Source organism: Boleophthalmus pectinirostris, unplaced genomic scaffold (assembly GCF_026225935.1).
Source record: "Boleophthalmus pectinirostris isolate CB_2022bp ecotype Guang Dong unplaced genomic scaffold, ASM2622593v1 HiC_scaffold_19, whole genome shotgun sequence".
Classification (NCBI taxonomy): domain Eukaryota; kingdom Metazoa; phylum Chordata; class Actinopteri; order Gobiiformes; family Gobiidae; genus Boleophthalmus; species Boleophthalmus pectinirostris.
Window position 1 is genome coordinate 34,134,312 of NW_026571140.1, and position 22,843 is coordinate 34,157,154.

At 39.7% G+C, this 22,843-nt stretch overlaps 1 protein-coding gene across 1 annotated transcript in view; it reads right to left on the minus strand.

The window, feature by feature from the left end:
• adamtsl3 (ADAMTS-like 3) overlaps positions 1–22,843 on the minus strand; it is a 503,662-nt gene that overhangs the window by 87,006 nt on the left and 393,813 nt on the right. The window contains exons 10-15 of the mRNA XM_055154339.1: positions 19,440–19,551; positions 17,311–17,449; positions 15,235–15,285; positions 12,297–12,507; positions 10,167–10,314; positions 6,921–7,005 (exon numbers count right to left, since the gene is read on the minus strand). Of these exons, the coding sequence (XP_055010314.1) occupies positions 6,921–7,005; positions 10,167–10,314; positions 12,297–12,507; positions 15,235–15,285; positions 17,311–17,449; positions 19,440–19,551 (746 nt within the window). The remainder of the gene's footprint in view (positions 1–6,920; positions 7,006–10,166; positions 10,315–12,296; positions 12,508–15,234; positions 15,286–17,310; positions 17,450–19,439; positions 19,552–22,843) is intronic.

A 22,843-nucleotide genomic window follows, 5' to 3' on the forward strand; every position in this document is an offset into this window, starting at 1 on the left:
ATGTAGAAAACCTGTGCTTGAATTTCAACTGGAAATCATTACAAAGCATCACAACAAAATAGTCCCAGGTGTTTGCTATTTATTGAAATTACTCTTAAAACACTGAAAATTAAATGAATAAAATACAGCTTTTTTATTACTAACAGTTACTATTTTAAAGCACTGAAAGTTCTGTTCTCCTTCAGAATATTATCATCATCACTCTCCTCCTGATTGTCTTTAATTCAAAAACGGTAGGAGATGCAGATCTACTTGTCCTGCTTTTTCTATTCAGTCTGTGTCCCCATTGCCAAAACTCAACAACGACCAGAGCAAGGACGGAATAGTGACAGCGTGCCAGTCTGTGAGCGTGTTATATTTGATCTGGTTGTTTATAATGAGAACGTACATGCACCTGCACACCACGGAATGACATGTAACACGTTAATGCATTTTTTACATAACAGCAGAGAAACTTACTTTTGATTTCAGTGGGATCAGTGTCGTTGCCGTCTATTTTTAGCCAGCACATCAAAGTCTGGGGTTAGTTTTGTTGTGGCGTTTCTCAGGATGCGTTCATGTGGTGTCGGAATTATCGGAAAAATTACTTTCACACTGGGAAAATTCACATGAACGCCTCCTCATGTCAGAAAAACAACTCAGCATACTGGATCTTTTGACACCACATGAATGCAGCATAATACGTCAACAAAGGTCAATGTATCTAGAGTGCGCCATCTATTGGGAAATGCCGGAATTGCAGGAAAAATAAAACATTTTCAAAGTTTATTATTATAATTTATTCAAGCTCGTCCAGCATGAGCAGATTAAAAAGATTGAGGGAGATATTTTGCGGCTTGACGAAGTGTTCGCCAACTCCCCTTCCCCTGATCTGTTTAAACAACGGTTAATTCTCCAGACTGAATTCAATCTGTTAACAACGAAGCAAACTGAAAACCTTTTAAACAAATGTCGGCATAAAATATATGAACAGGGTGAAAAGACAGGTAAAATGTTGTCCGACCAACTGCGTCAACAACAGGCTGACCAAGCTATTTTTGCAATTAATGGAGAACATGGAGTTAAATTGACGAATCCTTTGGAGATTAACCATAGATTCAGTGAGTATTACACACAACTATATGAGTCCAATAGAAACAAACTGCTTTTTGACAACTTTTTTAGTACCGTATTTTTCTCCAACCCCATCAAAAAACGACAGCGCCCTGTACACGAATCCACTCGGGTGTCCCAGTACGACTTGAGTAAACTACAAAGCCGCACCACCCGCAGCGCACGCAAACACACACGGAGCAGACAGCGACCGCACGGCGAACAAACACCCGCAGCCACACTCATCACTCCACGCCGACGAGGAACGGAACGGAGGAACGAACCGAAAAAGCGAGTGCAATGTGCCACTTCTAGACACAACTGAACAACTGAGTCACTGCGAACACGCCGACAATCCAGCGGTCCCAGACAGCACCCTCCCTACACGCCACAACTGAACAAAGCCCAGAGTCACTGTGAACGCCACAACAAAAACAAAACCACTGACCCATCACACTGTTGTGTTTCCTTTAAAGTCCAGTGTTGATTTGTTTATTTGTGAAAAAAGTTAGAAAATAGACCATTTAATGACAGTGCGCCTTATAATCCAGAGCGCCTAATAGTGCGGAAAATACGGTAAGATTAATCTCAGGACTCAGGAAAGGCCTTTTTCAAAAGAAGATTTTTTTGAAAGCAGTTCCATCCATGCAAAATGGGAAATCACCAGGGCCAGACGGCTTTCCAAGAGAATTTTTCAAAACATTTTCTAATGACCTGGCCCCTATCCTGCTCTCTGTTTATGATGAGTCCTTGGTCTCTGGTTTATTCCCAGAAACTATGAGACAGGCTGTTATATCTCTGATCTATAAGAAAGACAAAAAAAAAATTAGAATGCGGCAAATACTCTTGCGTACTCTATGCGTAAGTTTGGTTCTTGTACAAATGATGTAAAGTTGTTATTGTTCAAATCATATTGTTCACCGTTGTACGCAGCTCACCTCTGGACTAATTATAAAAAAGCCAGTTTGCAAAGACTGCAGGTGGCTTATAATGACGCTTTACGGTGCTTTTGAGGAGGCCACGATGGACGAGTGTGACAGAGATGTTTGTTACTGCTCGAGTGAACACTTTGCAAGCTGCACTAAGAATTTTAATGTACAGTTTTATCTGCAGACTGAACAAATCAGACAATGAAATAATAATGTCACTCACAAATCTGAGATTCAGTGCAATAAGACATCAGTCCAATATGTGGAGACACTGGTGTGGTTGTCTTTTAAACAGTGTTGGGGAGTAACAGATTACATGTACCGGAGTTATGTAATCAGAGTACAAATTATGAGTAACTGTATTCAGTTACAGTTACTGTTTCAGTGAGTGGTAATTGGATTACAGTTACTTGGTTGAAATAAATGGATTACACAGTGATATTTTCCTGTTTTCACATTTTGGGCTATATCCCCTTTTTTTTTTTTTTTTTTTTTCGGTAATTCGACTCATTGCACTAAACCACGTCCAAATCAGGTCTAAACCAGGACTAAACCAGGTCTAATCTAGGTCTAAACCAGGTCTAAACCAGGTCCAAACCAGGTCCAAATCAGGTCTAAATCAGGACTAAACCAGGTCTAATCTAGGTCTAAACCAGGTCCAAACCAGGTCCAAATCAGGTCTAAACCAGGACTAAACCAGGTCTAAACTAGGTCTAAACCAGGTCCAAACCAGATCCAAACCAGATCTAAACCAGGTCCAAACCAGGTCTAAACCAGATCTAAACCAGGTCCAAACCAGGTCTAAACCAGATCTAAACCAGGTCTAAACCAGGTCCAAACCAGATCCAAACCAGGTCCAAACCAGGTCTAAACCAGATCTAAACCAGGTCCAAATCAGGTCTAAACCAGGACTAAACCAGATCCAAACCAGATCTAAACTAGGTCCAAACCAGGTCTAAACCAGATCTAAACCAGGTCTAAACCAGGTCCAAACCAGATCCAAACCAGGTCCAAACCAGGTCTAAACCAGATCTAAACCAGGTCCAAACCAGATCCAAACCAGGTCTAAACCAGGTCTAAACCAGGTCTAAACCAGATCTAAACCAGGACTAAACCAGGTATAAAACAGGACTAGAACCAGGTCTAAACCAGGTCTAAAACAGGATTTAACAGGACTAAATCATGCTGCATGGACCGTGTTTCCTCCTCTTCTATCAATAACATTTTGAATTTGGTTAAGTAAAGTCTGGGCTTTTTTATTGCTTTTACCAGACAAAACATCTTATGTGAAGATTTCCTAGTATTTGCTACTCTAGAGCAAACCAAGTAATCCAAAGTATTCAGATTACGTTACTCACTTTAAGTAACCTAATGGATTACGTTACAAACTACATTTTGGTGTATGTAATGTGTAATCTGTAGGGGAATACATTTTAAAAGTCACCTTCCCAACACTGTTTTTAAAAACATGAATGTTTATTGTTTTGTATTCTCACTGTCCTTGTCTGTTTTTAAAATGGACCATGAGTCCGGAATAAAGATGATGATGATGATGATGATGATGATGATGATGATTACAGGCCCATTTCCCTATTGAATGTAGATAATAATTTATTCAAGTTCAGCAGGCCGGATTGAAAGGTTTAAAGGGTCGCATACGGTTCTTGGGCCTTAGTTTGCCCACACCTGTTCTAGGCAATGTGGTTGAAGTGTCTTGCCTAAGGACACAACTCTGACGCCCCATCATCTCAGACAGGAGTAGAATGCATCTGGAAAATTAGCCTGTTGTCAAAGAGGAGGTATTTACTGTCTCTGAGCGTGCAGGGGGAGGGACAAATTGTCAGAGGGAGTACGTTCAGTAAGAAAGATGAATAAATGAACAAAGACGCAGCTAATGAATACATTAACTTATAATTGGCGTGAATCTAAACAAACACATTTACATAAGCGGCGAACGACTGCTGTATTTGTCGATCAAGTTAAGAGCAGAGACAATTTAAAGATAAGATCAGGTAAGAGAAGGTGATTTATCTTCCCAAATAGTTTGCGACTGGGAAAACTTTTCGAAGCAGTGCAGTGGGACTCTGCTCTCTACCTTTTGTGAACTGCTGTTGCAAATTCACTTAGACTATAAACACTGTGATACCTGCAACCGATTACATAATTGTTTATCCATGTTTGTTGTATCTGTCCCTGTCAAATAAATAAAACATAAATCAGTGCAGATTGCTTTGAAAAATGGCAATATCCATAGGGTTGTCGAAAGTATTGAAAATCAGACACTAACTGAGACCAAAACTAGTATCAATACTCATTTGAGCAAGGATCGATACTAAAAAAGTCACATAAACCAGAGTGGAAATTAACCTTTTAGAATGATCTTCAGCTGTATCAGAACAAAAATAAGAGCGCATAAACTATGAAATGTACCTGGACCACTGAGGGATTACACAGATATAGGCAGATAAGACCACAAGGTAATATAAAAGAAAGTACTAAGATTTAAAGGTGCTGTGGGTTTATTTTCTTGTGTTGATGCTTTACTGTTAATTGAATCATATCAAAATGTTTCTTGTTATGTTTTCTTTTGGTTGCTGCCCCAAATCAAGGTCCAAAGGGGGGCGGATGTGAACCTGATAGCCTGATCAATATGTCTGCAAAAATGTCCTTCAAAACAAGTTTTATCAAATATGTATGTGGACTTTCTTGCTAAAGTGAGCTAATAAATAAGTTAATATTTCAACAAGATGTCATGTATAAGAACTGTCTATTCTGCTGTCATTCAGAGACGCTGGTGACCGAAATCCTGTAATCATTTGAATTGAGTTCTGTAAGCTGCCTGCGCTAAAATAAAGACATCGTAGATTTTCCTATCTCCTGAAGTTTTTTGCTTAGGAGTTACTTGCGTGTCGCGTCTGGGGAAACTGACAGTGCATTGCGTAAATCCAGTGGTGGAGGGTCTATCAAATGTTTTTCTTCATGGAGACGTTATTGCTTTGTCTTGAATGTTGTATGGTATTAAACCTTTCTATCTTCAAGAAGACCAAACCAGGCCAAGTTACGTCTGATTTTCCTAGATATTTTTGGGCTATAAAACCACCAGTAATTGAATAAATGTAAGGCAGACCTGTTTAATGTCATATTAAGCCAGAGGTCACTAACCTTTTTCCTCTGTTGAGCTACGTTTATAAAACGAAAATGCCAGAAAGTTACTCATTTTAGCATTTTTTTGCAGGAAATGTAGAAAGTAGAAGAACTATGGCAAGGTTTAGACTGTGTACTGTTAAGATGCTGATAAAAATAAACCATTATGAATTTATTAGTGCTCGAGTTAGGCAGATAAATAATCAGATGTTAGTTATTAAGCCCAATACACACAATTCAGAAATCCTTTTATGAGTTACTTGGAAGGGAGTGGAGAGATACTGGTTGGAGACTCTTGTTCTGAGCAGAGCAATGAAATATCCATAGACACAAGAAGATGAGGAACCCCAACCAAAAAGTTACACAATGCACCTTTAATCAGTGGTGTAGTGGAGATTTTTTAAGTGGGGGTATGCGATTCGTGACTGAACCAGGACTGATCCAGGACTACACCAGATCTAAACCAGGTCTAAACCAAGTCTAAAGCAGGTCTAAACCAGGTCTAAACCAGGACTAAACCAGGATTAAACCAGGATTAAACCAGGACTAAACCAGGACTAAACCAGGTCTAAACCAGGACTAAACCAGGTCTAAACCAGGACTAAACCAGGATTAAACCAGGATTAAACCAGGACTAAACCAGGACTAAACCAGGATTAAACCAGGTCTAAACCAGGACTAAACCAGGATTAAACCAGGTCTAAACCAGGACTACAGCAAGGTCTAAACCAGGTCTAAACCAGGACTAAACCAGGAGTAAACCTGGACTGAACTAGCACTAAACCAGGACTGAACCAGGTCTAAACCAGGACTAATCTTGGACTTGCGAGTGAGAGAGAGAGAGAGACAGACAACCCCGAACCCATGGAGCAGGGTGTCCGCAAAGCACGACTGGGCGACGGCTGCACTTAGCCCCATGAGGCTCCGGACACCGGTCCTTTCGCCTGCTGTCATCCGACCCTGTCCAGACACTCACTCCTGGTTTAGACCTGGTTTAGACCTGGTTTAGACCTAGTTTAGACCTGGTTTAGACCTGCTTTAGTCTTGGTTTAGACCTGCTTTAGACCTGGTTTAGCTTGGTTTAGACCTGGTTTAGACCTGGTTTAGACCTGGTTTAGACCTGGTTTAGACCTGGTTTAGACCTGGTTCAGTCCTGGTTCAGTCCTGGTCCCTCATGTCTCAGGTCACACTATAGGACAGTACTGCAGATATCATGAGCCTACGCAGGTTGTTTTCACCGTTACCAGTAGCTCCAGTTTGAGATTTATTTTTTGGATTATCAAGGAATCAGTATTGAGTATTGTGTATTGTGTATTGTGAAATTGATTTTGAAATGTTTGTGTCGTGACAACACTAATATTCATGAGTCCAAACAAACCAGTTTACAGAAGCTACAAAAACATTCAAAATTCAGTTCAGATTTTGCTTCGACACAATTGCTCCTTGGGGACAATGGAGCCGTATAGACAGGCCTGTAATTATAAAGTTCTTCAAATGCTGCACTTTTTTAATTATGGGAGATTTGATATTTTGAGGTTTTTATTTGATCTCATAGCCAATATTATTTGTATTCAATGGCTGGCCGAGTTACAGCAGGAATCAAATCCATACAAAACTGTTGGATTAGAACAAAACTGAGTAATGCAGGGACTTAGCCTCTTGCCCCTATTGACAGAAAGAGCGCGATTTTATGCTTCTGATATTACAGTTATATTACAGTAGTATTTTTCTTGGTTCTCCTGCAGTCTTACTCACGTGGGTTCCTCTGTGGCCATGTGGTGCTCTTCTAAACCTTGAGCTTGTTTTGACCACGGCTCCTTGTCTTCAACAGGGGCAGACTCTGAACGAAAACACACAAAAGTATCACAGTTAATACACCTGGCCAGTTTTCTTTTATTGTTTGTTTTAATTTGATTATTTTTAGTGTTTTATCCATCATTTTGACACTGACTAGAGAGGGAAAGAGAGAGAGAAAGAGAAAAAGAGAGAGATCCTTTATCGATCCCGAGGGAAATTCAAGTTTTGCTGCAGCTACATTTACGCTTTGCTTCTCAGTCGCCTTTGTGTCTCAGTCAAACTGTAGTTTATTTTCTCTGGAAGATCTTCTGACACGTTTGTCGCCACATATGGTGTAAAACATTGTTTACCAAAGACTGGGTCGCGACTCTCAGGTGGGTCTCAAGAGATTTTTTTTGGGTCACCTTGTCACAATCTCATAGCCTGATTCATGAGCCGGTTTCACTTCATAGAAATCGTCTGACCTCACAGCATTAGGATTCGTTCGCTTGACTGTAGGCGGGTACTTTCTTTTATTTAACCATTCGCTGCTATTTGGTCGTGACGTATGTAATGCGCTGCTAACAGGGCTAACTGGTATATTAAGCTTTTCCCAAATCCCGTAGGAAGAAGGACAATAGTGTCTTTCCCCTTGATAAAATTCACCAAACATTCTCTTTGTTCCGGCTTTAAATCCTCGATCTCGTGAATCATTGCCAACACAGAATGTATGGCTCTTCGCTGATTGGCTGGTGCCCGAACTCGCACTTCTGGGATTTTTGTGAACCGTCTACTGTATTCTGATTCCTGATCTAATCGCTGGAGAGAAATGAAATTGAGCGGAGGCACTAGGTGGCTAACGAGCTGCATGTTAAGTCTGCAATATACGGTTCTGACACACGAGAGAGCAAGTGAGTCAATGAATCTTCAATAAGACCAATATTTCTATGCTTATTCCTTTCACTACTTCATATATGTGTGAACTGGGACTTTCTGTGCTCACAAAAATGAAGACAAAGCACAGAAACAGACTGAATTCTGCGCCTGATCAGCGTGTGTCGCTCTCTTCCTGCACCCAGACCGGAACACACTGCAAAAACGCAGACAGGCCCACCTATGTCTTTAGAAATGTTGAAATGTTAAGACATGTTTTGTATAATTTTTAGGCTTTCTGTAATTAGTTTATTGACTATTTTGTTCAATAGAATGTTGAAAAGAAAAAAAAAAGGGACACATTTAATGTCCAAATAGGCGACTTATAGACCCTTTTATTGCTGCTTGTTTTTCATTGTTTAAAATTTGAGTAATACTAATTGTTCAGAGGGACACAATCACTCAGTCAAAAATAAAATATCCTTATTAATTTTCAATTATGGTCAAATCCACTTTTTTGTGATTTTAAAATAATGTCTATTGACTTGGATCTTGAAGGTTTGTGACTTAAAAAAAAAAAAAAAGTGGGAAACACTGGTGTAAAAAGTCTGTAAAATCTAAATCCTTAATTCGCTTCTTAGCTAAACCTGTTGCAAGGTCTCCATGGATACAGGTGTGTTCATTTCACACAATCCAACAGTCCCTTGAGTTCTTTCCCACTGGAAGTCTTCTGCCACATTTGCTGCCACATTTGGTGTAAAAAACCTGCAGGATCTCAAATGTCCAGTTGTGATTCATGTTAGTTCTAGATAGATAGATCTGAAGGATGGGTTTGACATCAACATTTCTTACAGAATACAACAGTAGATAATATTGACTTTAATTAAATTCCTTCACAATAATAAAGTATTGTCTGTCCGTCCGTCCGTCTATCTGTCTGTCTCTCTAATGATGCAGATATGCTTTTGGTTTGGAATTAATTTTGTTCATGTTTTTCGTCTATACTTTGAGCTCAAATCAAGTGATGTTAGTTGTGGTTTAGTGCCATTTTACACCTTTGCTACCAAGTTTAGACCAGGTTTAATCCTGTTATAGACCTGGTTCTGATCTGTTGGAACTCTGAAAACCAAATATTTTCTTAGATGGTATTTGAAAAGTTTGAGAATATTTGTTGTTTTTGAAGAAAAACTCCCGCACACGGTCTCACTCTTGATTATTCTTTTATTAGTACGACGTTTCGGTCCCTCAGACCTTCCTCAAGTATGAGGACAGCCCCTTCCGCTCATATAAGTTGAGGGACTGCCCCCTCAAGAGTCATGATCCAATGACAGCAGTGAAAAATAATACATTTACAATTAGACCCCAATAAAGCTATACACCAATCTTTCATGAACTGAAACATCTGGATAATTATTAGAAAAATATATAGTCAATTATCAAGATTAAAAAGTTACATTTCATTACACAGACAAAATTTAACATGAACCTCCCTCATGGCTCAGAAGGAGGGCGTACATACCGTATTTTCCACACTATAGGCATCCAACCCCATCAAAAAATTAATGCGCATCCCGCAATCCAGAGCCCCAGCATGACTTCAGTAAACTACAAAGCCGCACCACCCGCAGCGCACGCAAACACACACGGAGCAGACAGCGACCACGCAGCGAAAAACACCCACAGCCACACTCATCACTCCACGTGGACAAGGAATGGAACGGAGGAACGAACCGAAAAAGCGAGTGCAATGTGCCACTTCTAGCCACAAATGAACAACTGAGTCACTGCGAACACGCCGACAATCCAGCGGTCCCAGACAGCACCCTCCCTACACGCCACAACTGAACAAAGCCCAGAGTCACCGTGAAAGCGCCAAACAAAGTCCCACTGACCCATCCAACTGTTGTGTTTCCTTTAAAGTCCGGTGCGGTTTATTTGTGAAAAAAGTTCGAAAATAGACCATTTAATGACAGTGTGTTTTATAATCCAGAGCGCCCTATAGTGTGGAAAATACGGTATGCACTCTTCATTTCAACACTTTTTTCCATAACATTACATTAAACAGCAATTCTTCATTTAAGTCTTTAGGACTAAGAGTTTGTAGAGTGAAATTCCAGTAGGCTTTGGGTCTTTTTAGTGCCCAATCATGGACACCACAGAAACGTAAGGACGACATAGACATATCACGTTTCAGGTTAAAGTGAAGAACGACCAGAGAATCAGGGTCTTGGCGTCTTATTGCGCTATTGTGCTTGCTTATACGCGTTTTTAAAAGTTTGAGAATATAAATAATTGCTATGAAAAGCAAAGATCGCTAAACCATCTCTCTGAAATGATTCAAAGCTGTTTTACCTTTAGGCTTGTGGCAGGCGATGGGCACCAGGCAGTCTTCTTTTACATGAGGTTTAACTGAAGAATTACAGCCTCCGATGTGCTGCCCCTGGTGGTCAATACAGAGAACTACACGATAGCGCAGGCCTCGACCGCAAGTCACCGTGCACTGCAATACAAGCAAAACAAAGCACTTGGAATAAAGGAATTCTGCATATTCAAGGCCCCACGGGACAGCAGTCAGAAACAGTGTTATTAATATAATTATGTAAGTGATGAACTGAATAGCTTCATTTCCACATTACTGTAGTCGGGGATCCACAGTTGTCAGTGTGTGGGTGAAAAAATATGGTCTTCTAACACATAACAGTTCCCCAGCTGGTCTCAAAACAATAACGCCTCCGAAGGAATAATCGGATATGAAAGATCTGTTATGTCCAAACACGTTCAATTATGTGAATGTGATTTTTTTTTTCTGTACTTCAAGATGCACTGTGCAGCTTTTCTCATGAAGGGTCCGTCACCTGCTTGTTTCCATGAAGATATTTCTATTTTGCCTCGATTATTCAACAGTATGGAAATAAACTTGGTAAACACAATGGAGAAACGTTACAGGTCAGATATGTGGAGAAGCCTTGCATGTGGTAAGAATTCCTGTTTTTCAAAGTATTTTTGAGCTCTAAAACACCTGCAATTGAATAAATGAATAACAGATTTGTTCAATGCCACATTATGGAACATTTCATGCAAAGAAACTACATCTCCATGGGGACAAGCACGTAGTTTTTTCCACTGTTCAAAATCATTATAACAATAACAATGAAAAATGTTAGTAAAACAAAAAACAAAAAGCCAATTTGTTGGAGACGTACACAATAATTATATTCATAAGTTTAAATGTAAAAGTCAGTGAATCTCATATTTAATCTACTTCAGTTCTACAGGCGAGGCAAGTTTATTTGTACAGCACAATTCATACACAAAGTGACAAAGTGATTCAGAGACCTTTACTGAATAATAAAGACATTACATTAATACAAACAAAAATATGAATAAACATCATAAAATTAACATTCCACCTTTCAGAGGTAAACAGAACTTTTGAACTAAACTGAACTTTTGGACTAAAAAGAACCTTTGGACTAAACAGAATCTTTGGACTAAACTAGAATCTTTGGACTAAATAGAATCTTTGGACTAAACAGGGCTAAACAGAACCTTTGGACTAAACAGAACCTTTGGACTAAACAGAACCTTTGAACTAAACAGAACCTTTGGACTAAACAGAACCTTTGAACTAAACAGAACCTTTGGACTAAACAGAACCTTTGGACTAAACAGAACCGTTGGACTAAACAGAACCACTGGACTAAACAGAACCTTTGGACTAAATAGAATCTTTGGACTAAATAGGGCTAAACAGAACCTTTGGACTAAACAGAACCTTTGGACTAAACAGGGCTAAACGGAACCATTGGACTAAACAGAACCTTTGGACTAAATAGAATCTTTGGACTAAATAGGACTAAACAGAACCTTCAGACTAAACAGAACCTTTGAACTAAACAGAACCTTCAGACTAAACAGAACCTTTGGACTAAACAGAACCTTTGGACTAAACAGGGACTAAACAGAACCTTTGGACTAAACAGAACCTTTGGACTAAACAGGGTTAAACAGAACCTCTTTGAACCTGGATTTAAACACAGTCACAGTAGAGGCCTCTCTCACATGTTCAGGAAGACTGAAGGAGGCCAGGACTAAGCCAGGACTAAACCAGGACTAAATCAGAACTACACTAGGACTATACCAGGACTAAATCAGGAGGCCGGTCCCTGAGATCCTCAGAGTGTGAGATGGTTCATATGAAACTAACATGTCAATGGGATTTACTTTAGTTTAGTCCAATATTCACCTTACAGGATTTAAATATTTAGCATTAAGAAAGACTTAAGGTGTTTTAGACTAGATTAGGCAGAGGAATGAGAAAATGTATATATTTTAAAAAGTAAAACTAAATATAAATACAAAAATAAACTCTAAGTAATGAGCAAGCTTCAATAATCTGAACTAAAACTATTCAAATATTCAAACACTCAGACTGTGTAATTTGCTTTAGAAACTCGTGAGTCGTGAAATTGAGAATCTAACCTGGGACCACTCCATAGCGACCCACTGTGGACAGGCGAAGGTGTTGCAGATCTGTCGCGTGATCGGTCGAGGCGAGTGGCCACACCTCCAGTCCTCAAGCGGAGACAGCTGCCCCCTGGTGTCCTCCTCCACACACTGCACGCTGCGGTCCTGCCACCCCCCCGAGTCTCCACAGGACACAGAGCAGCGCGTCCAGGGACCGGTCTCCCATCTGACAACGACAAGCACAACACCACAGGGGATTTAAGACTATAACATTTATTTATTTATTTAACAAGGACAATGCAGTTGTACAGAGTCACAAGCAGAACATGCAGCTGATGTTACACATATATAGAGTGTACTGTCAGTAATTCTCAATTCCTGTCTCTGGTTGGGCTTTTCAAGACACTATCATTCTCTAATTTAGAATGTAATAAGACAAGAATAATTCAAAGGATCACAAAATATCTCTATATGAATTAAAATGAAACACTGAATGAATATGAATTAGAATAAAACTAAAATAATGCATTAAATTACACAGGTAAACAACAGTGGTGTAACGATATCCAAGTCTCACGATACGATATCGTCACGGTATGAACCTCACGGTACGATATTTATTGCGATATCGTAGGAAAGCTCACGATATGGTGGAGAGGCTCACGATTAGGGATGTAACAATATCCAAATCTCTCGGTACGATATTTTCACGATATACATCTCACGGTACGATATTTATTGCGATATTTTGTAGAGGCTTACAAACAAAACTGTTAATATGCGACTTTTTTCTCTTAAAATGCCTTGACAAGACTTAATTGTACGAAGTAAGATTTAAAAGTGCTTATTTCTTCTTGTAGTCTGCACTGAAATGGAGCAAAGGATCATGGTCTATGTAGTTCCTTCTGTCTTTTTTTTAGCTATTGCTGCACCATAACTCTTAATTTAAGCAAAGAGACTTCTAATTCGATATATTGTGACGGTCCACGATTATTATTGTGAGAACTTTGACAATACGATATCACGATATTTCGGTTATTGTTACAACATTATTTTCATCTTCCCATCTTTTAATCTGTGTCAGACGGGGCAACTTTAAGGTGACCAGATCTTCAAAAATGAAAAACTGGTACACTTCCTGGCTTGGATTTGTAGGTAATAATAAAATTGTGAAACGAGTGCGTAATTAAGGGAAATTGTTCTGCACTCGGCCCATTCATGACTAACGTGTGAATCACATTTTCATTGTGTTTTGATAATTTTTAAGCAGCTTTTCTGTATTTTACCTAAACAAATGACAATTTATGACTTTCTTTCTCTCTCAAAATGGTCAAAAATAGGGACACTTGGGACATTTCTTGTATAAAACTGGGACAAATCATTGGTTTTGGATAAATCTGCTGAGAAAAGGGGACACAGGGCTCAAAACTGTGACTGTCTCGGGTAAATAGGGATGTCTGGTCACCCTAGGCAACCTGTCTACAGCTTTGGTCAGTACTTGCACTTGCACAATGTAACTTTACTGGTACTTCTTTCTATAGTTGCTTTTCCTGCATGAATATTCCACAGTCAAGCTTTTAACTTTCAATTTATTCAATTACAGGCACTCAAAATGTCTGGGAAAAATAGGCCTTCATGTCGTGATCAGGCTCACCGCTCCAGAGATCTGACCTGTATTTTGCTACACGCTCTTTTATGGCTTGTGTTATAATGTTTCCTCATCACAAAGTTGTGTTGTGTTTCATTCGCACATGTTTAACACACAAACCCTGCATATTTAGTTCTTCTTAGACAGACTTAGACAAACTTTATTGATCCACAAGGGAAATTACTTGGACACAGTAGTTTGCTTTCACATCACATTCTATTAAAATAACAAAGAGAGAAAATATAAAATGGTAATAAACGTCTAAATAAGCAGCACAAGCAGCACAAAATAAGCAGCACAAAAAAAATGTTCTCCACTGTGTTTTTAAACTCCATACACCTTCACTAGAATCAATCGGATAATTTCAGCCCTGGAATTGCCAATATCTACTAAAGAAAACATTAAAGGTAGCTGTTAACTCGAAAACTACCACGTTATGACATCACAGGGTGGAACAGTGTTTGAGCTTTGGAGATATAGACAGACTAATAATAAAGAATTACTCAAACAAGTGGCTATGCTATGTTTTCGGGGAGATAACAACATTATAACATGGCTTAAATCAGGAATGTCAAACATACGGCCCAGGGGCCAGATCCGGCCCTCCAAGACCTTTAATCTGGCCCACGGCTGATTTTCTACTCAAATATTTTTATTATATTTTCTATAAAAATATTTGTAATTTTCTGCGTCTCTTAACATATCAGCAGTGTCTCCAGAGCCTCTGTACGTGGCCCCTCCCACCAGAGCAGCACAAATGAAGACTTGTCTCTTTCCAAACACTCTTAAAGGACGATCGTTTTGACTGTTGATCGTGACGCCCTCATCAGAAAAATGACAAGAATGAGAAAAGTGGACCCGAATGCAGGATTTTCCAAGAAAAATTGACTTATTCCTATTTACATACAAGTTCATGTTAAAACATTGTGTTGAAATTGAATTTTCCTTAAAGTTTCAGGTTGTTCATAATATTATAATATTTTGTAAAAGAAAGAGTTCATCAATTAAAAAAAGATTTCTGTAATAGATTTGCGTTTCTCTGCACAAATATTTGAACTTGTTGCTGTTTTTGGGGTTATATATGTCATGAGTTTTCTGATCCAGCCCCTTTGGGATCAAAGTAAGTTGGATACGGCCCCTGGACCAAAATGAGTTTGACACCCCTGGCTTAAAAGCTCACAAGAGTCAATTTTGCGTAATATTGGACCTTTAATTCAAAGTACAAGGAAAAGAAAGTAAAATAAATGCCTACATGAGCTGCTTATTCATTTTCTGTCCGGTCTGTTTTGTATTGCGATCACTCACCGAGGCAGTGGCTGAAAATGATCATAGGGCATCACCTCTTTGAATCCGTCGCTGCGGGAAACACAACAATAAAACAACATTAGGTTAAATAAGGCTTATCCTATACACAGAAGGACATGAAAACAGCTGCTCTGTACTGCTGATGAGGCACTATTCTGACCTCTGAGACATACTATGAACAGCATTCAGATTTAAAATGCAAATTAAGCATTTCAGACTGCCGTCTTTAGCCTATTGATCCTTCTCCGTATCGATCCACAGGTTACCGCAGTTAATAAACAGTTCACGTAGTGTTTTTTGCTGCGAGCCAAAGGAAAAACTGAGGATTTAGAAGAGGCCTGGAGGCAGATTCAGACAGCGTCAAGGTTAAGTCCCGGTCTGAGGTAAGGTCAGCCAATCACAAGCCATTACAGAGACGGGATCAACCAATCAGAGACCATTAAGGGCCCAAGGTGAACGGGCAGTCGGGGTTTAGAGAGACGCAGGGTCAGAACAGGTCAACACTTGAATAAAAACAGCCTTGGATTGATTTCTTGTTCAAATGTATAAAATAGAGGGTTATAATGTCAATCAATCTACCACCAAACACCGTATTTTGAACATTTTAATACTAATCATACTAATTTAACTTGCATAAAAACACACATCCTGCCAGTAGATATGAAAATAGGGAGATGGGGTTGTTGTTTTTATTGGAAATTCTGTGATTTTAAAGGCACACCGTGTAACATTTCTTGTAGAGGGTCCAATGCCGGGTTATCTTTATGAAAAACGGACAAACTATTGCTTTGCCTGGAATGTTCCACAGTATGGCATTGGATTTATCCACCTAGACAGGCAGGTGATACCAACAGGCCAGTACAGGTCACATCTGTGGAGTGGCTACCACATAAGCAGTAGGAATACATGTGTTTCAAGGCATAAATGCAAGATAGATATTTGCAATGCCATACTGTGGAACAATTCAGGCAAGGCATTAACATCTCCATGAGGCAAGCTGTAGAAAGACCCTCCACTAGAAAACATACATAGTGCACCTGTAATTGTTTACCGTATTTTTCAGACTATAATACGCACCGGATTATAAGGCGCATTAAGCAAAACAAACGGACGACACTTGAGACTGAAACCTTAGCCCAGACATCCACGATCCATTGACAGATCGTGGCGTAATTCGCTCGGCGTCGCCTCCCTGTCTTGGTACATGTGGAATATGAATGTGGATCTGATTGGAGTTTGTTTTTTTTACTTTTTTTGAGGAGGACTCAAATATACATGAAGTAATAATGTGTTTAATGCAGCTTTTTGCACATTTGTTTACGTTTTACAGAAACAGAACTTAAAACTACATGGATAATTTGCATAAACTATATGTACTGAAAAAAAACTGCTCACTCCTTGTGCGCTGATGTGGTCAGCTTCTGTCGGACTAAAGGACATGACTCCGCGAGGCTCCTGGAAACGGTAGTCATAAATCTCCAACAATCCATCAAGTGGTGCGGTTTGTAGTTTACCAAAGTCGTACTAAAACATTTTGACAGATTTTTGAGTGCCCTGTACCACATAAAATCAGTCTGAGATCAGTAAGCACAACCTGAATTAATACATAAGGCGCACTGTCGATGTTTGAGAAAATTAAAGGATTTTAAGGGCGCCTTATAGTCTGAAAAATACGGTACTTTAAATTCCAGGGCAAAAAACCTGCTAACATGAATATTTAGCTTTGATACAGATTTGTTACTATCCGTTACCCACAGTGCCCAAGGGTGAATTTAAGTATCTTTAACTGTCAATAAGAAAAGAAGGAATAACTGAAGATGAGCGAATGAAAGAAATAATTCAGTACCACTTTATAATAACTGCGTCTTAATAAAACATGAACCTGTCCTGCCTAATGTCTGTACGCTTGTTGTATGGTGCAAATAAAACAAAATAAATAAATAAATAAAACATGAACAAAGACTCATAACAGATAGAAATAGATTACTGAGGCTTAGTAACTACATAATTAATGGGTTAATACTTACTAAGCCTTACTAAACTGTTCATTATCTATCTTTGTCTTTGTTTCTGTACCTCTCCGGGCAGGGCTCCAGGCTGCACTCCCTCAGTCTGGGAGTGGGTTTGGTGTTTTCGGGGAAGCTGTTGCAGTGGTGCTCCGGGACGGTCTGGTTTGATCGGATGTCTATGCACTCGGCGGAGTTTAACTGGTATCCTGAACAACACAGGTAAAATGTGGTTAATAATGTATTTGACTTTTATCCACTTTATTCCGAAAGTTGCCGTGGGCGCCACCGTCGTCTCTCGGGTTGGATTATCTTGCATGGGGCTGCCGATCTTGACAGCAAATAAGTTTGACACGGACTATAAAACCATTTTAAATCCCCCCAGAGAATCGGCGCAGTGTGATATGTTGGTCACATGAACGCTGAATATTTTACACAAATGAACCGACTTTATGTCATATTTAAGAAGCAAAACGTTTCCCCAAATTCTCCACTGACATGATTAACCTGAAGTGCCACCACAAAAAGTTTAGGAGCATTTAGAGACAAAAGTCAGCGGGGCGGAATAATGCGGATACCACAGTCAGTGAGAATTCCAATGTCCAACTTTTGTGATTTAATACTGCATAAAGCACAGTCCAGCCACAGCCAAATCTGTGAGTAGAATATAGGGACTAACATAATTTAAAACACTGACCCAACTGATATTTTAGACATTTATAGTGAACAGGATTTTCATATTCACAAGTGAGACATTTCAGTTTGTAGCCGCGGTATAACACAATGGCATTACACAACTTGGAGCCGTGTGTTATGCAGTTTTAAAGCACTGCTGCCTAGTGTTGTAGTCAAGACCGCACTAATCGAGACCAAGATCTGTCCGAGACCACAGGGTCCAGAGACCAGGACAAGACCAAGACCTCTGAGGGTCAAGACCGAGACAAGACCAAGACAAGACCAAGACTTTTAAAGGCTGAGACTGAGACAAGACCGAGACCACGGTCCCTTGAGACCAAATCGAGACCATTTGAGTAATTTTTGACATTTGTCTGTATTTCAGTTATTTTGGTGCTTATATATCAAAGTTTTTAGAAATCTATTTCCATTTTTATCACTCATCAAGTGTCAGACCTCGAGGCAGAAACAAGGCTGAGTCCAAACACCTTCAAAACTGAGACAAGACGGAGTCCAAACACCATCAAGACCCAGACAGGACCGAGTCCAAGCTCTTTCAAGACCGAAAAAAGATCAAGTCCAAGCACCAAGACAAGACCAAAACAAACCCGAGAGAAAACCGTGATCTTAAAAAAAATGGTCTTCAGGTGGGTCTCTACTACAACACTGCTGCTGCCCGTCTGAAGCCCCTGAACCAGGAGAGCCCAGCTGAGGTGAAGAATCTACGCAAGGAGAGAACAACATGCAAAGTCCACACAGAACGGCCCCACACTGTCTGTGAGTCAAACCTGTGACCTTGTTGTTTTGAGGTGAGAGCTCTAACCTCTAGGCCACCAGTTAATAGTGATACAGTAAACAAATCTGAACAAATAAGAATCTATTTAAGGCTGTTTTGTCTGTTTTGGGTTTCAGAGGCCATTGCAGCATTCTATAGGCCAATATTTTTTTTAATAAAGATGATGGGGGCAGCAAAAATGAAGCAGATTTTAGTTTTAATATAGCACAGTCTTGGGTCTAGTCAATAATAGAAAAGATCAGGTTCTATATTTGGGAATTTACCTTTCCGATATTTGCAAAAGTATAATGTTATCAATAGGAAAAACTTTCTTTCCTCCATCTGGAAGAATCTAAAAACCACCAATATGAATAGCAGTTAATTAAAAAGTTGACCATTTTCCTTACAATTTTAGAAAAGTATTCACTGGTTCCAGCTTCCAATTATGTGGTGCCATTTTTGAGGACAGTTGACCTTTAAAAAAAAATATAATATTCTGTCTTAAATTTGTAATTGCAATGACAGTGACCCTTTATTTTTATCATTCGGGACCTTTGGATAACCACTAGTGGGGTACAAGAACTGCCCAGAGTGTTATTTTCTTATTGTGAAACCATTAAGAATTACACTGAAACAATTAACAGTTCCACTCAAGTCAAGTCAATAATAATTTAAACTGGTTAGGAAAATGTCAAATGTATTTCTACACAATTTGCAGTGTGTATATTTAAACAAACGCCGATTCTGACCTCCTCCACAGGTGACGGAGCAGGGGAAGAAGTCTGTCTCTCTCCACTGGAATCGGATTGGCTGATAAAACAGGAACTGCACCACTGTGTCCACTGGGCCACCGTACTTCATCTGGATCAAACACAGACAAGAAGAGAAATAACAGAAGTGTACATAGATAGGCCTGGAGTGGTTGGCAAAGTGAACAAAACGCCAATGGCAAACTAAAGTGATTTAATGGAAGGAATACAACCTGAATGTACAATGTATTTTTTCTCTCTTTCATAGTCAGTTTTTGTCAGTTCCGATACTGATTCTGATACTATTGCTTTAAAGGGACAGTCCGGAATAAAAACAGTCTAAAAACAGTCTTACCCACTGCTTAAAGCACCCGAAGTAATCTATTATTTGCCTAGTGCCTCCGGTCAATTTCATTTCTCTACAGCGACTAGATCAGGAATCAGAATACACTAGACGGTTTGCGAGAACCCAGGAAGTTGTAGACCGCACACCGGCCAATCAGTGAAGAGCTGTGACGCCATGACGCCAAACTCAAGCGCATGTCTGGGTCCATTTTGTGGTACAGCACAACAGTAAACAAAGAGTCGAGATGGATGTAGACGAAGACAGACATTCTGCGTTGGCTACGATTCCCGAGATTGAGGATTTAAAGCCGGAACAAAGAGAATGTTTGGTAAATTTTAACAAAGGGGAAAGACATGTTTGCCCTTCTTCCTACGGGATTTGGTGCATTACATACATCACGACCAAACAGAAGCGACTGGTTAAAAAAAAACTACCTGCCTACCATCGAGTGAATGAATCCTAATGCTGCGAGGTCAGACGGTTTCCGTGAAGTGAAACCGTCTGATGAACCAGGCTAGCTAGATGTAAATGTCTGTGTTGATAGAATAATGTCTGAAATAAAACTAACCTTGCATCTTGTAAATTGTCACATGTTGAGGGACTATTTTCTCAGCAGCAGCGGAATTTTACTTTGCCGGTAAGTTAGGTGCTACTGTAGGTACAACTCGCTGCTGCTCAGACAAAAATCCTTCAACTGCAAGGTTGGTTTTACTTCTAAAATTACTCTATCGACACAGACATTTACATCGACTGTCTGGTGTGATAATAGTTTTGCTTCGGGTGTTTTGTGGAGTGGGTAAGACTGTTTTTAGGCAGGATAACTATGGCCATTGACATGCACTAGTCTAGCACCAGCGACCTAATACAAAGGACTACAACTACTATGACAAATACAAGGACTGGATGGAATATTTTAAAAAGTGTCTCCACACGTCTCCAACACTCTGGCTCACTAGAAAATTAGGTCCTATGTCCAAAATTCCAGACTGTCCCTTTATGTATCTGCCTATAACCGATATCTGCTGATACCAGTGCCGAGATTAACAATAGTATTTATTTCCATTAAATAAAATCAACATATCATAACACAATCTGATCCAAATGTAGCTGTTATTCATGTCTCATGCATCAACAGAACAAGACTTTTTGTAAATAGTCCATTTCTGAATCAGCACCAATATCCAATACCAGTATCAGATTGGTGCATCCCTAGTCTTAAGTACTTTTTTCTTTTGTTAAAGTTATAATATTATGTTCGCTGCAGCACAGAGGTGGGGAAAAATGGGTCAAAAAAGCAGCATACATATACCTGTTGTGCTGCGTATGAAATATTGTAAATGACACAATAAGTATAAATAGTGGTTGGCATAAATAAAATAGTTTAGGGAAGCAGAGAAGAGAAATAGTGAATATATGAGCAGTGGGATGCTGAGCTGCCAGGGAACAGAAGACAAGAGGCGATTTATGGATGAAGTGAGAGAGATGCAGTGTACAGCCAAAAGTCTATCTTTCATTAATGTTGAATGGAGTCTGGCTTGGAGAATATATTGGTAAACGGTCATATTTTTATATAGCGCTTTTCCACCTTCAAGACCCTGAAAACACTTTACATCAACAAACCACTCACCCATTCACACACACATTCATACAGCAGTGTACGCAGACACTGAGGGAGAGGCGGGTTAAGCATTCAAACCTAACAAACACACAAGAGACTACAGGTGGAAATGAGCTCTAGTGCTACAACCTGGCACAATGCATCGCTCCTGTTAATGTATAGTGTGCACTGTCCCTGTCTCATAAATAAACGACATAAATAAACGATAAAATAAATGTGTGGGAGCTAGAACTGCACTCTTAACTTGTCTGACCAGCCAGTCCCAACCTCCATCCAGACGATGCAACAACAGCTTCTAATAGGCGCTATTCAGGCTTACGTCATAAACCAGGAAGGCGTTTGGAAAAATGGCAAGGCAAGGCAAGGCAAGTTTATTTGTATAGCACAATTTGTACACAAAATAATTCAAAGTGCTTTACAGAATAAGAAATACATTAAAATCATAATAAAAACAAATCAAAACATAAATAATCATGAAGATTAAAATTTAAAAAGAGAGACATAAATTGGAGAGAAGAGTGCAGAATGAAAACCTTTCAGTTATATGCACAGTTAAACAGAAATGTTTTGAGCCTGGATTTAAACAGCGTCACAGAAGAGTCTGTCTCACATGTTCAGGAAGACTGTTCCAGGTTTTAGCTGCATGAAACTGAAACGCTGACTCCCCTTGTTTAGTCGTGACTCTGGGCACCAGCAGGAGGCCGGTCCCTGAGCTCCTCAGAGTGTGAGATGGTTCATATGACACTAACATGTCACAGATGTACTTTGGTGCTCGGCCATGGAGAGACTTGTACACAAGCAGAGCTGCTTTAAAGTCTATTCTCTGAGGCACAGGAAGCCAGTGCAGAGACCTGAGCACAGGACTTATGTGCTCGTACTTCCTAGTTCGAGTAAGAACCCGAGCTGCAGCGTTCTGGATGTTCTGCAGCGTCTCACAGCTCGTTTGGAGAGACCAGTGAGCAGACCATTACAGTATCTAACCTACTGGAGACAAATGCATGGATAAGTTTCTCCAAGTCTGCTTTAGACAGTAAACCTTTGATTTTTGCTATGTTTTTTAGGCGGTAAAAGGCTGCGGATGTTATTGATTTGATGTGGCTGTTAAAGTTCAAGTCTGAGTCCATTATTACCCCTGAGATTTCTTGCCTGATTTGAAGGTTTTAGAGAGAGAGACTGGAGGTGACTGCTGACACTGTCCCTTTGTTTCTGTGGACCAAACACTATGACTTCAGTCTTGTCAGAGTTTAGCTGGAGAAAGTTGTTTTGCATCCACACACTGATCTGTTGGATGCAATGACCAAGTGACTCCACTGGTCCATAGTCTCCTGCTGCCAGAGAGACGTAGATCTGAGTGTCGTCTGCATAACTGTGGTAGGACACATTATTGCTGCTTATTAACTGGCCTAATGGCAGCATGTAGAGATTGAACAACAGGGGGCC